The sequence below is a fragment of the Ornithodoros turicata genome, chromosome 7 (genome assembly GCF_037126465.1).
Source record: "Ornithodoros turicata isolate Travis chromosome 7, ASM3712646v1, whole genome shotgun sequence".
Taxonomy (NCBI): Eukaryota; Metazoa; Arthropoda; class Arachnida; order Ixodida; family Argasidae; genus Ornithodoros; species Ornithodoros turicata.
This window is the reverse complement of record NC_088207.1, coordinates 56,785,112-56,805,109: the sequence shown is the minus strand read 5'-3', so window position 1 is coordinate 56,805,109 and position 19,998 is coordinate 56,785,112. Positions and strand designations below refer to the sequence as shown.

Below are 19,998 nucleotides of genomic sequence, written 5' to 3'. Positions count from 1 at the left end.
ACTTCATTATGCATTCGCACCAACTAGCCCATAATTCCGCGTCGTGTTGCAGCAGGAAGGAGTGGGGAGGAGGTGCTTATAGTATTTCGTCCTGGAAAGTTTGCCGGAAAACCCAGGAGAAAACCTCAGACAGCGGAGACGGTGGCAGGATTCGAACCCGCAACCTCGCAGTCTTCAGGACGACCTTATAGCTACCACCAACGACCGGACGCTGTTTAACCTTAAGAATCACGGGTCATTTATGAGTATTTTGTCCTCGCAATAATCACACACAAGCTTTTTTTTTTTCAATCTCCTTTAACTGCCACATATACGTGGAAAGGGCAGTGCTTTTTTTCGGACTGGGTGACGAGATTATTACGCAACAGGGTCGCACACCAACCTATCATATCAGTATCTGGCAGATGAAGCCGGCCAGTTCCTCCAATCAGCTTTCTAGAAGCGGGCGCAATTTGACACTGTGACCGGCTTCCCTCTCTCAGAAACTGCCCGTGTTTTCGAAGCTTCACTTTCTAGACATTCTTCAGATCAGCATCCCCGGCCAGCATGGTAAGTCACCCTCGATTTTGTTTAGCTTCGTAGAAAGTGTCCTTCCCGGATTTTCAACGAAGGAAATTTTGTTTTTTTAATTTCTCGTTACCAATGTATATATCCGAGTGCCGACAAATAACTTAGTTCGGCAGTTTCAGATTTACTTTTAGCGACTTTTAGATTACGGACTCAAGGGCCTCGGGGCCCCAATCTGATTTGAGGTCCTCGCTACGAATGCCCAGAACCCCAATCAGTGCTCGATATCTCCAACAAAGATCGTGAGCGATCTGTACGGACATGCGTATCGGAAAGTGGAAAATCCTGCGTTTCCAGAAACCCATCTACCCCGTGGTGAACAAAGGTTAATTTTAGATACTGTCAACCCTCGACGAAAAAAAAAAAAAAAAAGAAGAAGAAAAATTCATTAATTGGGGGATTCATAAATCGAGTTTTGAAACAGGGGAGGAGAAAACTGTCTTGTCCCAGCGGGCACCGTTGATAAAGTTGGGAAATTCGTAAATCGAGCTGGTTCGTAAATCGAATCGAGGGTTGGCTGTATATATATTTATTTATTTATTGATAGTTAGGAAAAAAATTAAAGTGTTACATGTAAGTAATATCGAAGAATCCAACTTAGCAGCATTTTTGAAACTGCGGAATTTTTGAAACTGAGAAATCGTCTCCAAAGGTCAAATTTAATGCTCCATCGTATAGCAGATATTCTTAACTACTATTAGATTCTACTTATCTTGAATGTAGCCGTATGTCTCAGCGGAGAATGGCGACATTGTTTTTTATATTGGGGGATGATAGTATTATAATCAGTGAAGCAAAACATTCCTCTGGACTTGTTGGTATAACGCGATTAAAAAAGTTCATAAAAGCGCGAACACGCACAGAATTCGAGCGCTCGATGTATGTGTATGTTCTCTGTGTTGGAGCTTTACTCAATAATTTTAGCGTTTTTGAAACCTTCTTAATCACGATCAGTAAGTTACACCGAGGGAACATGTTTTGTTGACCATATGTTTGCATAGCCGAGCCTTCAGTGGGTGTACGTAAGTCAGACAATTGCGAGTTTTTATTCTCAGAATTAAAACGCTAATCATGTACGCTAATTAAACGCAAAATTAATATGTACTAAGTATTATGTATTACGCAAATTCAGCCTCAGCGTCGTGACTTAAACAAAAAAGAAGAAAGAGAGCGAAAAGCTCTCTTATAAAAGAAGCCCCCAGGAAAGCCTCCTGTTCTTAGATTCATATTCTATGTTTTTTTTTGCTGGTTTTAGTCGTCTGTCTTTTGTCGTATTTTTTACCGGCTGTCCACGCTCAAGTTTTTGGGCACCTTACCGCCCTTTCCAGCAGGCAGACCGCCTTTCATTCCGTAAACGTCACACTACGTCACGCTACGTCACTGAAACTTCTTTCCAGTTCTTCACCGGTTTCTTTATCCTGTCGGTTGCCGTTCTGGTGCACGGCAGGCGGCCTCCATCGAGCCTTCGCCCAAGCGAGCTCTTCAGTTGTGGTAAGCGAGAGTTTGATTACACGTACCAAGTAAACTGGTCATTGCGGGGTCATTCTTGCCACATGCTAATCCCCCATTGCCTCCCTCGTGGCAGTATAGTTCGAGATTATTTTAGACAAGCGACATCTTATCTCCTGAGTAGCTGTTTTTTTTTGTTTTTTTTTCATGTTGTTGTTGCCACTCATGCGACATTTTATTCAGCAGGTTTCAGAGCCGTACCTTAGACATTTGTTGTTGTTGTTGTTGTTGTTGTTCAGGGTTCGTACAGGCCCTTGAAATCCACAGTCTGGGCACAAACACGAAAGTGAAAGTATAGTGAAATATAGTGAAATCACAACGAGCTTCACTTGCATCGAGAAGAAAATAACTGAAAATGCGTACGTACATGCCATGTCATGGTATGCGACCGTTTTTCTTGCTTCCCAAGTTGAAGACACGCTGAAGAAATCAGAACACTTGGTGCTACTGTGTATTTGACGATGCATACACATTGGATGTCAATGTCAAGCCGTGTTAGGCGGTACATCGTTGAAAAGTTACAAAGCAAGGACTAATAGAACCTTCCTCGCATTTTTGCCGTTTGGAATGCTTGAAATCCTAGAATTCTCCTCGAATGTTGGGTTAAATTTTCCGTACGAACCCTTGTCGTTTCAGAGTTCACGTGATCACATGAATCTGTTTACTCCACGGTTATTTATATTACATACTTATCGCGTCGCGGTGCGTCGCGTATTGCTAGGTAAACATTCTAGTCATGTACTCAGTCTTGGGTAGTAACTAAGTTATTTTTAACTTGTAACTGGTAACTAGTTACTTTTGGGGTTAACTAGTTACAGTAACTAGTTACGTTTCCAGAAAAGTAGATTTTAACTGTAACTAGTTACTATTTCTGTGAATGTAACTGCAAAATATAACTAGTTACTCGAACAAATGTCGATCCTTTTTTACGTACGTACACACGTCGTATTTTTCCCTGTGGGAGAGCCACATATTGACTTATACAGCTTCAGGTTAAGTGCAATAATACTTTTATCGCACTTAAGTAAATGTAAATAAATGCACGTTTTTAACGATTGTATCACCCTCTCACGGTCGTTTTTATAAAAAGTAACTGTAATGTAACTAAGTTACTTTCTCTCAGTCACTGTAACTGTAAGTAGTTACTTGACCAAGAAAGTAACTATAACTGTAACTTAGTTACTTAACCAAGAAAGTAACTATAACTGTAACTCAGTTACTTTTTAGAAGTAACTTACCCAAGACTGCATGTACTGACCCCCCTGTGTCCTTTAACGTGCCCCGAGTCCAGAGTTAAGTCCTACAACTGACATCGTCTAATTGTAATGCTCCCGGCGTTGTGAGGCTAAAGTGTTTTGTTAGCTTGTCTTAGGCACCTTGGGTAGGTTGCTCCATACTTCGTTGTGCTCCGTTTCAGGGAATGATCACAGCGTCATCCAGTTCGCTGGCGGCCACATCGTCAACGATCCGGTGGCGCTCCCATCGCAGACGAGGGTCATCTTCAACGTGACCCTTAGAAAACCCCTGCGTACCAACCTCAAGATGAAGATGATGCTTTACAAGCTAGAACCCTTCCGCATGCCCGTGCCCTGCTGGAGCAAGTTCGGATCTTGGTGAGCACAAGTCAAACACGAACTCACCGCCATTTGTTTTTTCTGTTTTTTTTTTCGCTTCTGGCTGCGTCGGTCAGTGCCACGGATAACGTGCGTTCGAGCGCAAGAGCAATGGTGGTCGCACAGCTTACCTCTTGCGCGCGAGATCTTTGAGGGAGGCACGCACCATGGAGAAACTCCTCAACTTCTTCAGAGGGCCTCCCCAAGTAAATCGGTGATGCTGACGACGCTTCATCACGTGTAGAGTACGTCACAAGTAGCATATTTATATACCTTGATTCTATATACGTCACACTGATCTGGTTACGTCACGCTAGCAGATCGGGCCACGCCAGCAAGGTCAGGCCGCACAGCTCATGGCTATAGCTTCTGAAGGCGCGTTCTCGTAAACTAAATTCCGCTGTGACACGAGAAAATAAATTTGCATTGTGGCTCCTCATAGAATGAAACCAAGGTTTAGGGCAATGCTAAATATAGCCTCATTGCTACTTTAACGAGATGCTGCCGAAGTGTTAATCCTGTCAGCAGCCAATTTTTAGTTATATATCCATGGTTATACTGGAAACATGGGCGACGCTTCAGCAGTGCTGAAACCAAAGAAAGAGGAACATACAACTAATATTGATCGCATCATTTCAGCACCTACAACGTGTGTCAGCTGATCAACAAGCACAAAGACGTCCTGTGTCCGAGCGTCAACGGAGAACGAGATTGTGCCTGTCCAATCCCGGCCGGAACGTACCGCAATGCCGAGTTTGATATCGCTTTGCCCCGCTTCATGAAACTATTAGCCACTATTTTACAGGTAAAATCATGCAAGGTCTCTTTCTCATATCGTCAGAACAAATTTAGTACTTATCCATATACTTTACTTATCCGTACTTTCACGGCAGGCGAAACGCACTACATATACAGTGAACCCTCGTTATTATGACCATGGTCGTTCCCGAAAATTTTGGTCATAATGCGGAATGGTCATATTAACGGGGGGTCATATTGCAGATGATTCACTACATTGTTTCCCAAGAGTATGGTCGTAAAGCGCGTATGTCAGGTTATCGAGGGTCATATTAACGAGGGTTCACTGTACAGGAACGCTGTTTTGGAAAGTTTACTCAGGTTCAGGTTCGCCTTGTCCATTTCGGATCAGGGCAGATATCTTGGACACCACGGGCGATTGACGAGCAGTCTATAGATTTAAAGTACGGCCACTGGGACGCGCTGGGTGACACAATTTTTCGGAGAAAATTAGCTCCCGAAACAGCCCCATCGGCAGTGCTCTCGCGCTCTGCGTTGGAGGAAGGCGAAGTTTAAATTTCGAACGGCATTCTCCGCATTGGGACAGCTGTGTACTTTGGCAATGGACGCTACAAAGCGCTACTTCAGGGGAAGTCCACCGAGGATGTACCCTGCCCCAAGAAGTCCACTTCCCGGCGCCGTGCCCGTTCTGCCACCGCCCGTAGCCAACCCGATGTTTTGGCAACCAGGCCCACAGAGAGCTTCGCCCTATGGACCGGGAGGCTTGTTTCAACAAATGTCTTCGAGAGAAGCCCTGCGAACGGAAGAGCAGGAATTCTACGAAAGCATGCCACCCGTGCCTCTTGTTGGACTCTCTTCGCCAAACAGCAGAGTTACGTTTGCGGACAGACCGATAAGGATTGGCTTAACACCTCCACGGACACCCGAAGGAACGTCCGAAGCGACGCCTCAGGTCGCACCGCTCCTGATGCCTGAGGTGACTCCAAAGAAGACCGCCGGTGCAGCACTACGGCAACCGTCTCGAAGACCGCGCAACGAATCCCCGAAGTTGTCGCGCGATATCAGCAAGCAAGCACAACGAGCATTTGTGAATGCTCTCCAGAAATCTCCTACGTACCATGGCACCGACCAGAAGTGGCGACATCCTCGTAAGCAGCCAGTACCAGCAATTAGGTCCTCCCTTAAGCGACTGCCAAGCGATTTTAGCCGAGCAGTTCCGGAAAACCCATTGGCACCTGGAGCTGCGACTCGTCCGGAGGATGCACTCGCGTGGTCTCACTCTGCACGTCATCCGGGCACTGGTGCTTACTTGACCGATCAAGCGTATCCGACTGCTGAAGGTTACCAAACGGCTGAATATTACGCGAACTCTGCCTCCCATTCAGCATCACCACCTTACGAGCAAAGTGGAGCTGCTAATGTAGTCACTAACCCGTACCCGGCATTTGCCCCGAACGCAGGTACTTCGTCGCGTCCTGTGCCAGCGTTCCATCAAGATGGCAGCACCCCAGCAGGAGCTCCAACGCCTCCACGACCCCGTGGGAGGAAAGCAGAAAGCGTGTCAACGATAAAGTCGACCGAAGACTGTTCGAACGATTCGAACGAAATTGACGAATCGCACAAGTCAGCACGCGTGCTGGCCTCGCTGGGTGCCGCAGCTGATCTCACAACGAAGCAGCTGTGGCTCGTAATTGCTGTTACGGTGCTCGTCGGGACATTTGTAGGACTCGTCATACAACAATCCTTCCACCTAACTCAGTCACTAGGAACGCAGCAACCGAGTGACGAAGGACAGAGGCAGGTGATCGCTGCGCGGCGTACGGAGGAACCATACCCTGAACCAGACACTGAGAACATCCTCGGCATTCTCGCAAATGTGTCCTCACTTCCACCGGAATGCGGTACAGATGCCTGCTTATGGCAAGCTAACGTGGTAGCGAGTAAAATAGACCCTACGCTGGATCCTTGTCAAGACTTCTACTCTTATGTCTGCACGAAGGCAAGGCTCCAGGCCAAGAGCTTAGGCGAACGTCCCTTCAAGGCAAGTCAGACAGGACTGCTTATCAAGCGGGTAGCCTCTCTGCTAACCCGCCGACGCATGTCTCCGAACACTGGCCAAAGCAAAGGATTCTTGGATCAGTCAACTTCGTTTCTGCGAAGCTGTTTGAGCTTGAAACCAGAGAAGGAGACGGTCAGGTGGGCTAGCATTCGTCACCTTTTACGTTCACTGGGTCTCGGAGGATGGCCCTTCCGGGGACAGCCAACGTCATCGCTCGAGCCAATCCTTGTCCGCCTCGGCAAAATCCTAGGACTCTTCCCGATAGTTGACGTGTCCCTCAAGAAGCGGCTCGAGAGTGAGGGTTACTTACCTCAGTTGGACAAACCGCAGCTTACACTGCTCCGCCTCGTACAGCTGCGACCAGAAGCGGGTCTTCATGAACTACGGACAGCAGTTCGAGTAGCGATATCCCTCTGGAAGAAGATCCCAGAAGTTGGAAAACTATCCCAGGATGTTGCCCACTTTGAAGAGGACCTCGCGAACACTGGTGGACGTGGCAGGTCCGGGGACAACGCCGTTCGCGTCACAGACCTACCGCGAGTTGTCGGGTTCAGCTGGGCGGCGTACCTGCGCGGTCTTCTACCGGAGGCGAATGAAACGCTGGTAGCTAGTTCAAAGTACCTCGATCGGCTGACTGAGGTGTTGCCTTCTACCAGTTCTCGGACTCTGTTCAACTATCTTGGTTATCGCATCGTGGTTTTTTTGTCTCCCCTCCTGCCACCAGGGAGACAGTGCTGCAACCTCCTGATTCCCCTCAGCTACGATTCCCATGTTGCTAGACTCAGCAGTCGCTTACAAGGGTGCGTTCACCTGCTTGAGCGTCTCTTTCCATACGGCATTATAAAACTGGCCCGGCTCACCTTCGGTGCTTCAGTCGAGCAACAAGAGAGTTTGACCACGGGACTCGCTACCTTTGCCAACCAAGTGCGAGCTGCAGTAGTCGAAACGGCGTCGCGCGCACGCTGGCTCGACGATGCCGAAGCTGCCGCTGCGGTGCGCAGAGTAGAGACGATGAAGATCGACCTCCCAGGTGGCAACGGGTCAGCAGATGTCCTGGCGTCTTATTACCCGCGCACCACAGCTCGCTTCGGTGCATCTTCGCTGATCCATGACTACGCGGGATCCCTGAACGCGACGTTGACCCGTTACTGGAAGTCCCGCAACGACGCCGACTGGGATGCGCGGCATCATATCAGTTGCTTTTCAACTGGCTTCGAATATAGCGCCGGCCGCAACGCCCTCTACATTACTCTCGGTTCCGTCGCAGTGCTGGATTCTGCCGGCGGTCCAACAGTGTCCCCCGTCCTCGTGCCACTGCTCGCTCCCTTGATAGCCAGGGCCATGTTCAACGCGATCGACCCTCGCAGGCCTCCAATCGGTCGACGCTGGAGCAGCGATGCCCTTAACCGCTTCCGCACACTAGAGCAATGCCTCTTCGAGCTGTACCGGGCACCCCTTGGCCGGTACTCTTGGACGGTTCGACCACCTGCCTTCGTGGATGACATGATCGGCGTTCAGGCAGCCCTTGCTCCATCGATGCGTGCCTACGTACGGGCCCTGTCGTCGCCTCGAAGCCTGCAGTACGCAATTCGGCTGCCTGGTTCCAACGTAACCACGGAACGGTTGTTCTTCCTGGGTTTGGCAGCTGCGGAGTGTGAGGACGTCGATGCTGAGGCAGCCCTAGCCAGGCGCAAGATCGAACTTACGCTTGGGCTACCAGCACCTCTACGCGTCAACGTCCCGCTGGCGCACTCTCCAGACTTTGCCAGAGTGTACGCTTGTCCCAAAGGATCGCCTATGGCAAAGGCCGATAACCGCTGCGCGTTTTGGTGAAAGTTTCTAGGCAGGCGAAGGAGGTGATATAAAGTGATAATTAACGTCCATGCCGGTATGATGGTTTCGATCTTTGCGTGCACTACGCAGGCACCTACTACAGTGGGTGAGCCACCGAGGGCCGGTACTTGAGGTCAGTCTTGGGTAAGTTACTTCTAAAAAGTAACTAAGTTACAGTTACATAGTTACTTTCTTGGTCAAGTAACTACTTACAGTTACTTTCTTTGTAAAGTAACTAAGTTACAGTTACATAGTTACTTTCTTGGTCAAGTAACTACTTACAGTTACAGTGACTGAAAGAAAGTAACTTAGTTACATTACAGTTCCTTTTTATAAAAACGACCATGAGGGGGTGATACATCGTTAAAAACGTTCATTTATTTACATTTACTTAAGTGCGATAAAAGTATTATTGCACTTAACCTGAAGCTGTACAAGTCAATATGCGGCTCTCCCACAGGGAAAAATACGACGTGTGTACGTACGTAAAAAAAGGATCGACATTTGTTCGAGTAACTAGTTACATTTTGCAGTTACATTCACAGAAATAGTAACTAGTTACAGTTAAAAGCTACTTTTCTGGAAATGTAACTAGTTACTGTAACTAGTTAACCCCAAAAGTAACTAGTTACAGTTACAAGTTAGAAGTAACTTAGTTACTACCCAAGACTGCTTGAGGCCGGTACGCCGGTACGGTCCTGACGTATGTGTGGTGGCACAAGTGCGCTGGCACCTTTCAGTGGGTGGCTTTCACGGTGGCAAAATAAGTGTAGCCTGTTTCGCTGCTCTGTACTTCCCCCCCCCCTTTACTTATTTTCTCTCTCCCCCAGCTTTTCATATATTTTTTAAGCTTCTCTCGTTTGGGCATCGAAACTGGTCTGCAAGTCTGTTTCACCTAAAACATACTTGCTGTAGGAGAAGCGCACTTTACAGCTTGAATTTCACCGAGCAAACACAAATTAATGGCTGTGACATCCTTTCAGTTGACAACATTTTAGAAGCATTTAAATTTGGATTTACCCGAAACAGTTGAGCAACCTGGTCATCGACTTGAGGCAGGCTTGTGCAGAATTTGCGTCGACCCCACCCCCCAGAAATGTGACACCTCGGTGTCCTGTATATGTCCTGTCCCTGCACAGTAGTTTCAAACAACCTATACTGTGATGCCACAGATTTGACACCAGATCTTGTCCTACATCAGTGGTTCTCAACCTTTTTTGCTCCATGCACCACTTCTGCCGTTCATCAAAAGCATTATCCCCCCCCCACCCTCATATTAACTCCAAGGCAATACAAGCATCAAACTTTTGTTTGTGGAAAGTGACATTACAGCTAAATAACCCTTCTAGTACCATGTGAACTCAGGAGCCATCATGACATCGTCGAGATATTCCTGGCGATCCGAGCCAATTTGAGGTGAATGTTACATGGTGTCATTCCCCCCTGTGGAGAAATCCCGCACCGGTTGAGAACCCCCTGTCCTACATAATGTGCGAGTGATTTAGATTTTCCCCGAGCCGAAGTGTAGAGCTTTTCTTATTTCTGCCATTCATTGCAGGGAAATTATGATGGCGACCTGACATTCTACAATGACGACACCAAGAAAATCTACGGATGCGTTGGCATGAAAATTGGAGTGGTGGCAAGAGGGTAACAGCATGAGTCACCATGGGGCTTCCTTGTTGAAATATAATTTATTCTACCTAAACTTAGCACCAGCACAGTTTGCCCAATCACATTGTGACAAAATGTACATAATGCAATGCAATGCAACGTAAACTCGTATCGTTCACCTATTTATGCAGTGCTGTAAATAGCCGTCATGTACTCGTCTCTAGGAGACAAATTTGTGCACCTTGTAAACAGTCCACCTTGCAGTCCTTAAAAGCGCTAGGATTTTGTGACTTGAGCGCACGACCTAGTGTCATTAAAACGTGGAACACTTTCACGGAGGTTGGAAACTGACAACCGTATCTTGAGCAGAGCTGGTGAGCTACTGTTGAGATTACAAAGACAGAACAACTTGTCTGCGCTCTGTCTGCTCTCAACATATCAACGTATGCCCTCTTTAGAAGCAACTGTGACACTAATCTTCACACTACAGTCACACTAAGCTCATGTCACGCTAACACTACAGTCATGCTAATTCAAACACAGCAGTCATCGAGATAACTTCTCAAAATTGCATCTTATCACATGACATGACTTGTTTGTTTGGGATGTAACCCATTAAGAACGTACTCGGCGAGAAAATATATATTAAAATGAGTTGTAAAAGCATCTAAAATGTTGATACCTTCAGTACAACTCTCCTGCTACTCAACACAAATTTGTTTCTGGACAATAAATAAAGCTGACGACCTCCTAATAGCTGCTTGCAAAGCAAGCCATATTGGCTATACATTTTGCTGCTTGTTCTTGCAGTATATCACACATCAATGCGCTATTAAGCCCAAGACTCATTTTAACGGCTTCCTGGGCATTGCTTTAGGCATTAGGCATGAGCATACGACAAAATCCACATACTTTTCAACAGAGCTGTGCGAATACGAAATTTCGAATACGAATCTAATATCTGATGCTATTCGAACGCGATTTGCAACCTATTTTCCGTATTCGAATATTTCTCGAATAGTACTGAAGCAAGGTTTCGCTGTCGCCATTCTGCAAGTGGGCTTCGCCTCGTTACATCCAAGAGTTAGGTGAAGCCCACTTCACGTTACCGCAATTGTTCTTTTGGTGTACGGCTCCGTTCTGCAAGTCAGCTTCACATTATTACACTCCAGTGTTGGGTGAAGCCCGCTTTACATTGTTTACAATATTCTGTCACATAAACAAAATACAGAAATATTCTGTCATTAAAGTCTACAAATTGGGCCTTTTCCGATTATTCGAATTCGATTTGCCATCTGAAGAAATTATTCGGATTCGATTCGCAATGGAAATTTTGCTATTTGCACAGCTCTACTTTGCAAAGTAAAATCTAAATCTATCTAAAGTAAAACAAAGTTTCATAACATTTTAACGCATACGTTCAGCACAAATAAGTGAAACTCGCACCAATTCTAGAAGCCACACCACAATCAAAGCCTAAATATTTTGGGAATCAATTCATATCCCCCATCACAGACCACCACCAAAAACTTGATGAGATTTTCTTACTTGCTCTCATGTTTACATATATCTAAGCTACGTATGTTCTCCCATAATTGTATCTGACATTATCGACACATTTTCTAGTCTGCTACTCCTCAGAAGAACATCCCCTAAACGTCCTGGCGACGTCGGCTGATTTCGAAATTACTATAGTTCTACTCAACTTCGAGCTACGAGTGCATGACAAATGCAAAATTTTCATCCCGCATAACATCGTAGTGTTTTAGATAAACGAGAAAATACCGTATTTACTCACATAATTTGCACATTCCATAGGTTGGCACGAAAAATGCCGAAGAAAGAAAACTTGCATAATTTGCGCACCCACAATTTCCCCCCCAGTGCCTGTGGTCCAGTGACGCAATAGGAGGTACTGTCACTCGGCGCGGAGGGAAATGCTGGAAAAGCACGCTACGAACCTACAACACAATGTGACAAAGTTGACATTTTGCCTCTCGACGGTGGCGCCATCCCTGGTTGCCCGTTAGGCGCACCAGGCCTACACACTGGCCTACGCACTGGCCTACGCACTAGGCCAGTCCTTCTTTCACGCTTGCAGAATGCAGCGCGATAACGTCAATACCTGCCTCTGCTGGGAGCCCACGTGACCGGTATACTAAAATTTGGGAATATCGTAACGAATGTTCTCACGCAACATGCACCCCTCAACTTTTTTTTACTTTTTTAGGTAGAAAAAGTGGGCAACTTATGCAAGTAAATACGGTAAACATCATGTTTACAACTGGTTCTGGTTCTATGGTGATGCCAGCATTAGCCACTGCGCTTTGATAGACATTAGGAGGGCCTGCGACAGAGATAAGCGATTGAGGAATGTTCCGAGACATCATAAAATACGACCAGCAAGTTTTTGTCTCCAATCAGTCACTTGATTGCTCGGTGGGACAAAAACAGGAACCTACTTACAGCGGTGTCACGGCAGTGAAACCTCTGGCTATCTAAAAAAAATTATACGTTGCTGAAAAGTGAATTCAAATATCTTGTACGCCGACTGTGAGCATCGTAAGAGAGCATGTAAGAGCATCTATTTAGCTTATGTTTCAGTCTCGACTGTCCCTTTAAAAATACCCACTAACCGTGACAATTAAGTAGCAATGGTAAGTTAATCAGTCTCTGTTGTGAATTGAGCAGACTGACAGCCACGTTCAACGAAATGTGGCTGAAACGTTGATGCGGAAAGCATATCTAAGTGGAAAAATTTGGCAAAAGTAGCTGCACTGTCAGCTTCGAGCTAGATCTAGACTCAGCTGACGAGCAGATGAGCAGTAGATCTGAGTACTGTGGAGCAAAGTTCTTGACTGCCTTGTTCGTTCACGTGGGACGCTCGCTCGATTCGAGGAATGTGGATCCACTGTCATCTTCTTTAACGACGCAGTACTGAAATTGATACAGAGAGCAGTTGAAAAGACGCCGATGTGCATCAAACAGGCTTTTAACCACTTAACCAAATAAAGTGTTTGCTACTGTTCCGCTGAGGGTACTGCAGTGTGCAAATCATACTTGCAACGCAACAGACTTTGTAATGTGCCCCTTCGTTGATGTCTTGAAGACTATTCGAGCAAGTGACGCTTCCAGGTGACACTTCTAGTGTGGTGCATGCTCACCATGTGAAACCTCATAATATTCGAATGTGCCCGGTGCTTGGAACAAAAAATTACAGTTTGCTACCTGCAGTGTATGACGAGAATCAAATCATGAGCAACAAAAAAATATTAAAAATCTGTAAGGAATTAAAAAAAAAAAACGCCCTGAATATGACTTCCTCAAGAATGCGACCATAAATAGTTATATTAATATATTCATTATGTGATAGTGCTTGTTGTACTATTAGTTCACATCCCCCTCATGTAACGCCCCTCGCGGGCATTTGAGGTATTCGCATAAATAAAAAAATAAAAAATAACTACGCTGTGTGAAAACTCTGTGTGTGACACATTCACAAGCAGGTTTTGCACAGTGAAGTGAACTGTACCTCGGAACTCCGTTGTACGGAAGGACCGATTATGAAGCCTTACCTCGGCATCTCTGTCAAAGTCTGCACCTGCACAGCAACGACCGCACAACAGCAATGTTGCCAGAAGCCAGCTGACAACCATTATCCACACTGTGGCCTGAAATGATGCCACAGAAGTTTGCCGTAGAGGCAGGGTTGAAAAAAATCAGGATATTTTTAAAAAGATCCTCTCCTGTGGGCTTTTTTTGGATAAAACCTGGATATTTTTGGAGAATATATACGAGGCTAGAAATGTGACACAGAGTAAAAACAAATGTGCTTTGCTGTTCTCGATTTCAGGTTACCTCACATAGTTTCTGTTTACGGAACTGCCCGTCCCAGCAACATTGTATCAGTTTCTAGTGTTTTCCGAAAAGTGGAATTCCATGTACGCGCGGTTGGATGGTGTGGATCCTACACGTCTGGATTAGCTGTCGTGTTTCGGCGCACTTAAGTTACAGTGCCTCCAGGAAGCGGAAGAAAGTCTCTCCCAGAATAGGCAGAAGTAGAAGAAAGCGGGAAAAAGTTAAATCTGAAAAGAGTTAGTTAAAAAGTTACAAAATTAAAAAGTTAAAAGCTAATGTTGCGCATACCTGAGCTTTTGCAAACAGCCAACAATACAAGAAAATAAACCGGGAGTTTTCCGTGTGACGTTGAATTCAGATTGTCTTTCACATCACATCCGAAGAAAATGTCTAAAAAATCTGGATAAAATTGTGTGGATAAAATCCAAAAAAATCCACCGGATAAAATCTATGTGGATTAAATCCACACAACCCTGCGTAGAGGCACAATAACCGTCAACGTTCAAGTATGCTCTGAAGCTCCAGTGTCAGCTACACTCACGGGGCAAGAAACGACGTGAGATGTTTACAGAACGCCATAATTAAGGCTCGGGGTCTTCCGCGAGTCCGCGAAATTTCGCGGAATTCATCACGGAATCTTTCCGTGAACAGGATCCTTCGGAATTTCACGGAATCCCTTATTCTTAGGGTTGTGCGGATACTCGAGTTCTCGAATTCGAATCGAATATCAATCGCTCGAAGTATTCAATTTGCGAATCGAATACCCAATTTTCGGGTTTCCGAATATTCGAGTATTCGCCGAATGTGAACGACACCTTCCGAAAGCGGGCTTCACCTGACGCTTCCCTGCATGAGGTGAAGCCTGCTTTACAAAATTGCCCATACTGCAGGACCAACACAGACAGATTGTAGTTTGGCTTAAAATAACGTTAGCCCAAGTTTGTTGTGCTAACTTCACCTGAGGAAGGGGTGGTGTCCCTCCCGTGTGCTGACTAGCGGTGGCACGGGGGAGATTTTGATTTGATGTCTGGGATGTTGCCCCTTAAATAATGCCTACAGCCCAGGAACAAAACAGGTTGTCCTAAAGATGTAACTTCCCCAGGGCATGTATTGTAAGCTCCTCCCTATAAAAGTTCCTATAAACTCTGTAGATGCTGAAAGATCTATCAGCAGGTATAAAATGATTGCAGGTGACAGACCGCATCAGAGGAGAACGCAAGATATCATGTATGTTATGCTGAGCCACAACAGTGCTTTGAATCTATAATTTTTTTAAATAATTTTGTTCCCGCATTATCCAAGAAAATGAAGTGTTTCCCGTTCGAAGCAGCCGTTGACTCCTTGCGGCGGAAAATAGCGGAATTTACGAGTCGGTGCCGCAGAATTTTGAATTTGCCGTAGCAGAAAACCAGGGGCCTTAGCCACAATACATACATATTGATTGACTAGTTGATGATATTGCCCCAGATAATGATTAATGCTTTGTGAGCTTTGTGCACACATTATGTGCATAAACATTAATGCTACATGTCCCCGATATCCATGGTTAGCATGGACAGCATCCACTGGATGGTCAACCACTCAGTATCATATAATGCCAAAAGGTTATTAGCTTGTTCTTTCATCTGATGAAATGCACATTTTGTACAAGTAACTGGTGTACTGTTTACCGAACTTCACTTCATATTTAAACAGATATCTAGTAGAGGAAAAGATTCATAAGCATCACCCCTCTCTGCTTAACAAGTGATCTAAATAACCTTGTCATCACCAGCGGACGAAAAACATTAAACAGACGATACAGAATACGAAAGCGCTACCTCCCAATTGTTTCGCATGTTGTGCTGCGACACTATTATTCACAGGTACTGGTGGTGACCACAAGACCGCTCTTTCCTGTTACATGTCTTCCAACCCCAACTTGACTGCCTCCTGACTCTATGTTTACCATTAAGCTAGAGTTATGTATGTGCGTGTGTAATATCATGTTAGCACCACAAAGCGAGCGTGACAGAGTAACTGTGGGTCCCCGCATGTACAGAGATGTCGGAGTAAACCGCACTTTAAACAGGAAAAGGAAGGAATTTTTGAAACCTCCCTAATTGAAAACTAAGGTAGGTACAGGTTTATACAAATTGCATGAGCGGTGTCGACTGCATGAACTTCTCGGGAGATAGCATATCTCAGATATGGGACATGGACAGCATAGACATGCGGAGTGGGACATTGCCTCACTGTCACAGAGCGTAAAAAATGGTATCAGTAAAATTTAATTGATTGATAGCAGTTCACTGCATTTCTTTTACGTACACCCAGCAAATTGCCCTCTCTGATACGTCTGTAGAAATGCGAACTGACTTGTTTGGCAGCAAATGCAGTCACATCACCATATGTACCAAACCAGTGGAGTTTGTGTTTTTTTTTGTCGTTGTTTTCGTGTGTTTTTCTGTTGTTGTTGTTTTGTTTGTTAATTAGGAAGAGAGAAAAAGGGGGTCACTCTATATTGTGTTCTCGGTGCCACAGGAGATGTCTTGAAATGGGTGGGTCGTTTGTTCTGCGCAGTAAAGTTGTTTAAAGTGGAACCCTTGTTGTGTTCAGTTACCATGTTGTTGTTTTTTTTTTACTCCTGGTATATGTATGATGAGCTCATACCCACAGTTGCTTCCCAGTGCTAACGCGGAATTTGAAGAAAAAAAAAATCACCAATGTGAAAGCAAAATGGAGCAGCACTCACCTCAAGAGAGTACCTCTTCCTGAAAAAGTTGGCAGCGCTGTCTGGGTCCCACGTGATGCTGCCAGTCTTTGTAGTGCAGCTGGAAGTAGACACTTCCTCATTACCATGTGACAGCTACACACAATGAGAATCTTAAAAGTCATAACTGTACAACGCACTAAAAATGTCCGCACACGTGGAAAGTCAGTTTAAGAATATATTCCGAGAACGATTTGGGCAAAATGGCAAGAGTCGTAGTTCCACTTAAAATCCAACGTAAGAATTGTATCCCAACCTCTAGGTACAACGGCTGATAAAAAGTCAGCGAGCGCTGTTTGCTATGTACTTTGCTGTGTTCAGTTTTTGTCCTTAAAACACCAGTTGTTAACGAGAGAATAGAAAGGTAGCAAGTGAGCTGGTGGTATAGATTACAGAATATATAGGTGATATAGAACTTAAAAACCTGAGACTGGGGGACAAAAAACCTGTGTCTGACCTTGTCTGTGTTGTCCTTTTTTGTCCCCCAGTCTATGTTTTTCAAGTTATGGACCAAATGTTGTTAGTGCACTAACTGTGTGTGTTTGTCGCTGGCTATTGGATGCTACTTGATCAGCAGTTTTCATCACCTGATGAAGTGCAGACTTTGCAAAGATCTCACCGCTTACTAATATTGTTTTGAGATGCTTCATTCTTTGCAGTTCTTGTCACTTCAACACCGCCTACTGCTAGACTGAGCTATATTTCTTCCTGCACGCTCCAATATTTTCAATCCCACATGCGTGGTGCTAAGTGACCACGAAACACTTACTTTTGTTGACCTTTGTACTCCAATTCGCGAAAGAAGGTGTTCAAGCCCGCGGTGACTTCCCAGCCCATGATGAGGATGAGCAAACCCATGATGCCGCTCAACACCGAAGCAGGACACACAATGCTCCTTGCTTGCCCAACACTGAAAGCAGAGGAAATACTTGTGTTGCACCAATAGTGGTAAAGGAGTGTTCTTCGTCCGAGACCCCATACATAACTTTCCGCTTCCTTTAGATGTTGCTGTAAACGTGCTGCTTTATGGGCAAAATACAGTCTGACAACGCTCTGCCCTAAAAGCACTTGTCTACTTTTTCGACACCGTAGGACTTTCGGACCGTAGGAAGTTGTTGTTTCTGTTCAGGAGCCGCAAGATTAATTTCAAAAGTACTCCAATGATCTATGCAATAATGCCCCAAAAATTGATTGCGTCATGACGTCATTGTGATGACGTCATATGACGGGGCGTGTGCATTCCCGCGTTCCCGGGATCTACGCCTCTACGCCCCAGGTCTGCCTGTGCTCTTCCGGTACGCACTACATGACTTATTACAGTTATTAACTATTAATTAGTTATTACCCAGCATCGTGCAAGGTGCCTCTTGACGATGACGCACACAGCGTAAAGAACCAGACTGCAATGAGTCCATACACCAGCGAGGCCAAGATTGTGAAGAACACAAAGTTGCAGAGCGAATCATCGCCCCATTCCGATGTTGCAAAATCGATCTCGCAAACACTGGTCTTCTGATTAATGTGCACCTTGGGTTTCGCGTACAGGATGCATTTTTCTATATCGCTATTGACAGTTGTTATCATGCTCCTGTAACTGAACAACGCACCTACGGACACCGCGATCGCTGTCACGTACACGATTACATGTAGCGCACACCATCCGCTCATGTTGTTTGATTCACGCATGGTTTATAACTTAAACCGAAAGATGTCGTACAACAGCATAACCGACATCTGCCACACAAAAACAGCTGATAATGTTACCGAAATTAGAAAAACGCTATCATGAGCGTCGCCATTTTGCGTTGATGGCGACAACGATGGTGCTGAGATCGAAGCGGTAAATGAAACCGAAACGAGTAAACCGCTCAACGGGACGGTAGTTTCGCCGCTGAGCACTCGCACGGCGTGAGTGGCGCATTGCGATGCGCACATAGCAGACGACACCACCGGCCATGTCGTCTGCTACGGAATATGCTTATTATTCAATTCAAGAAAAATTGCGAGGCGCCTGCAAGACTATCGAGGATCGCAAGCTTAATTTCATTTTGTTTGCCTTGCACATCATGCTGGTCATAGTATACTCCGAAGAAACTTAACTGTTTTTTTTTAAGAATTTCTTTAGTGAGCGCTATGGATGCAAGGTTGTGGAAATTAAATAGATAATTCGATTAATAAACCATAGTGACTAATTTGTTGTTTTTTCGGGAACTCTATTGAATTTTTGCAGGAAATTTGTAGAAATGTAACGGAATAGCACACGGCATGTATCCGAAGCAAAAACCACTCGGCGAGACTTACGGCAAACGTCACAATGACGCAACACCCCCCAAATCAACCAGTTAATTTTGAGTCTGTGTTTGCATGTTTACCTTCCGAGTCCTCCCAAATTAGTTGAAACAGTTCGTTGTGACGTCTAGCTCTAGACATTCTAGGTATTCGATTCTTGAAATTGAGTTGGTCAGCTAAATCATGTGCGAGTTTCGTTGCACGTCACCTCAATCCCAACCGGCACTCATACAACGCTTTCCGTTAAGTTGTGCTGTCGGCACTCGGGACACGTGGCCCTGCTGGTCAACGGAACCGCAGCTAGGTTAAAAAAATTCAAATTCACTGATGGCTCCACCGGAAAATTCATAGATACCAGTGACTGTTGTTATGAATGTTTATTATTTATGTTAATTATGTTATTTATGTTAATTATGTTATTTATGTTAATGTTATTTATGTTAATTTGTTATAAACGAATGTTTATTATTATTATTTATTTATTACATGTTGCTTCGGCCATCTTCAAGATGTGTGTGCAGAGATGATGCCATTTCCTGCGCCTTTTAATTTTAACAATGCCCAGGCGTTTATTAAAAGCCGCCAACTTTGATATGCAAAATTACGCTCTCCTTCTCAAACAGGGCGCACCTGGTACTCCTCAGAGCTTCTATAGAGCGCGTCACATGGAAGATAACCCATTTTGGGCAACAGTGCGTGCCGCTGCTTATCAAACGCAGACACTTTTCCTCAAACGACACATACACCTTATCATATGCCTCAGCAGGCGATAAGAGATGGAAGCACGCGCCTAGAAGCTCGGGTTTCGTGAGGACCGCGTTCACATGCAACTTGTCAAAATTTTTGACACGGCGCGCGCTCCGTGGTATTAGCTGTGCGTACTCTATGGGATACACATCGACTGTTATATAGATAGTGAAGATGACATACGGGGTGAACGCTTTCTCCCGGAGGCCACAGAGGGCTACAAAGAGAAATATATGCGTTTCGATGAAAGTGTACGAGCGACATATAGCTGTCTGTCATATGTGTCTGAACCGACTGGACGACAGACCTGTTTGTGCAACTTGTAATTCGTAACCAATTTACTTAATGAGTGCTGCATCATAAACTGTATGTCCCATAACTAAACGCGTGCTTAACGT

General features: G+C 45.2%; 2 protein-coding genes across 4 annotated transcripts; one reads left to right on the top strand and one right to left on the bottom strand.

Annotated features, from left to right (window-relative positions):
- The first annotated feature begins 498 nt into the window (after positions 1 to 498).
- On the top strand, positions 499 to 10,288 carry LOC135401691 (uncharacterized). The gene is made up of 5 exons (XM_064634213.1): positions 499 to 549; positions 1,965 to 2,058; positions 3,494 to 3,689; positions 4,329 to 4,494; positions 9,899 to 10,288. The coding sequence occupies exons 1-5, from the start codon at positions 547 to 549 to the stop codon at positions 9,992 to 9,994; spliced, it is 555 nt and encodes a 184-aa protein (XP_064490283.1). The 5' UTR covers positions 499 to 546; the 3' UTR covers positions 9,995 to 10,288.
- On the bottom strand, positions 10,016 to 18,363 carry LOC135401690 (uncharacterized). 3 transcript variants are annotated; one of them, XM_064634209.1, is made up of 5 exons: positions 17,910 to 18,363; positions 17,334 to 17,474; positions 16,547 to 16,625; positions 13,530 to 13,625; positions 10,016 to 12,891 (listed from the first exon to the last, which is right to left on the bottom strand). In XM_064634209.1, exons 1-5 carry the CDS (start codon positions 18,248 to 18,250, stop codon positions 12,826 to 12,828), a joined length of 723 nt encoding a protein of 240 aa, XP_064490279.1. In that variant the 5' UTR covers positions 18,251 to 18,363; the 3' UTR covers positions 10,016 to 12,825. The 3 variants fall into 3 exon arrangements, with proteins under 3 accessions (XP_064490279.1, XP_064490282.1, XP_064490280.1); XM_064634212.1 differs by having other exon boundaries at positions 18,172 to 18,363; XM_064634210.1 differs by lacking the exons at positions 10,016 to 12,891; positions 13,530 to 13,625 and adding an exon at positions 13,637 to 16,483.
- Between the last annotated feature and the right edge of the window lie 1,635 nt (positions 18,364 to 19,998).

What these genes read in the sequence shown, in the direction of transcription:
- LOC135401691 (XM_064634213.1), top strand. An exon ending in AAGCGAGCTCTTCAGTTGTG is followed by an intron (nt 2,059 to 3,493) that starts GTAAGCGAGAGT and finishes GCTCCGTTTCAG; the next exon opens with GGAATGATCACAGCGTCATC. An exon ending in TGGAGCAAGTTCGGATCTTG is followed by an intron (nt 3,690 to 4,328) that starts GTGAGCACAAGT and finishes GCATCATTTCAG; the next exon opens with CACCTACAACGTGTGTCAGC.
- LOC135401690 (XM_064634209.1), bottom strand. Translation starts at nt 18,250, where the DNA reads ATGCGTGAATCAAACAACATGAGCGGATGGTGTGCGCTACATGTAATC. An exon ending in GAGTACAAAGGTCAACAAAA is followed by an intron (nt 16,626 to 17,333) that starts GTAAGTGTTTCG and finishes GTCTACTTCCAG; the next exon opens with CTGCACTACAAAGACTGGCA. An exon ending in ACTTTGACAGAGATGCCGAG is followed by an intron (nt 12,892 to 13,529) that starts GTAAGGCTTCAT and finishes TATCAATTTCAG; the next exon opens with TACTGCGTCGTTAAAGAAGA.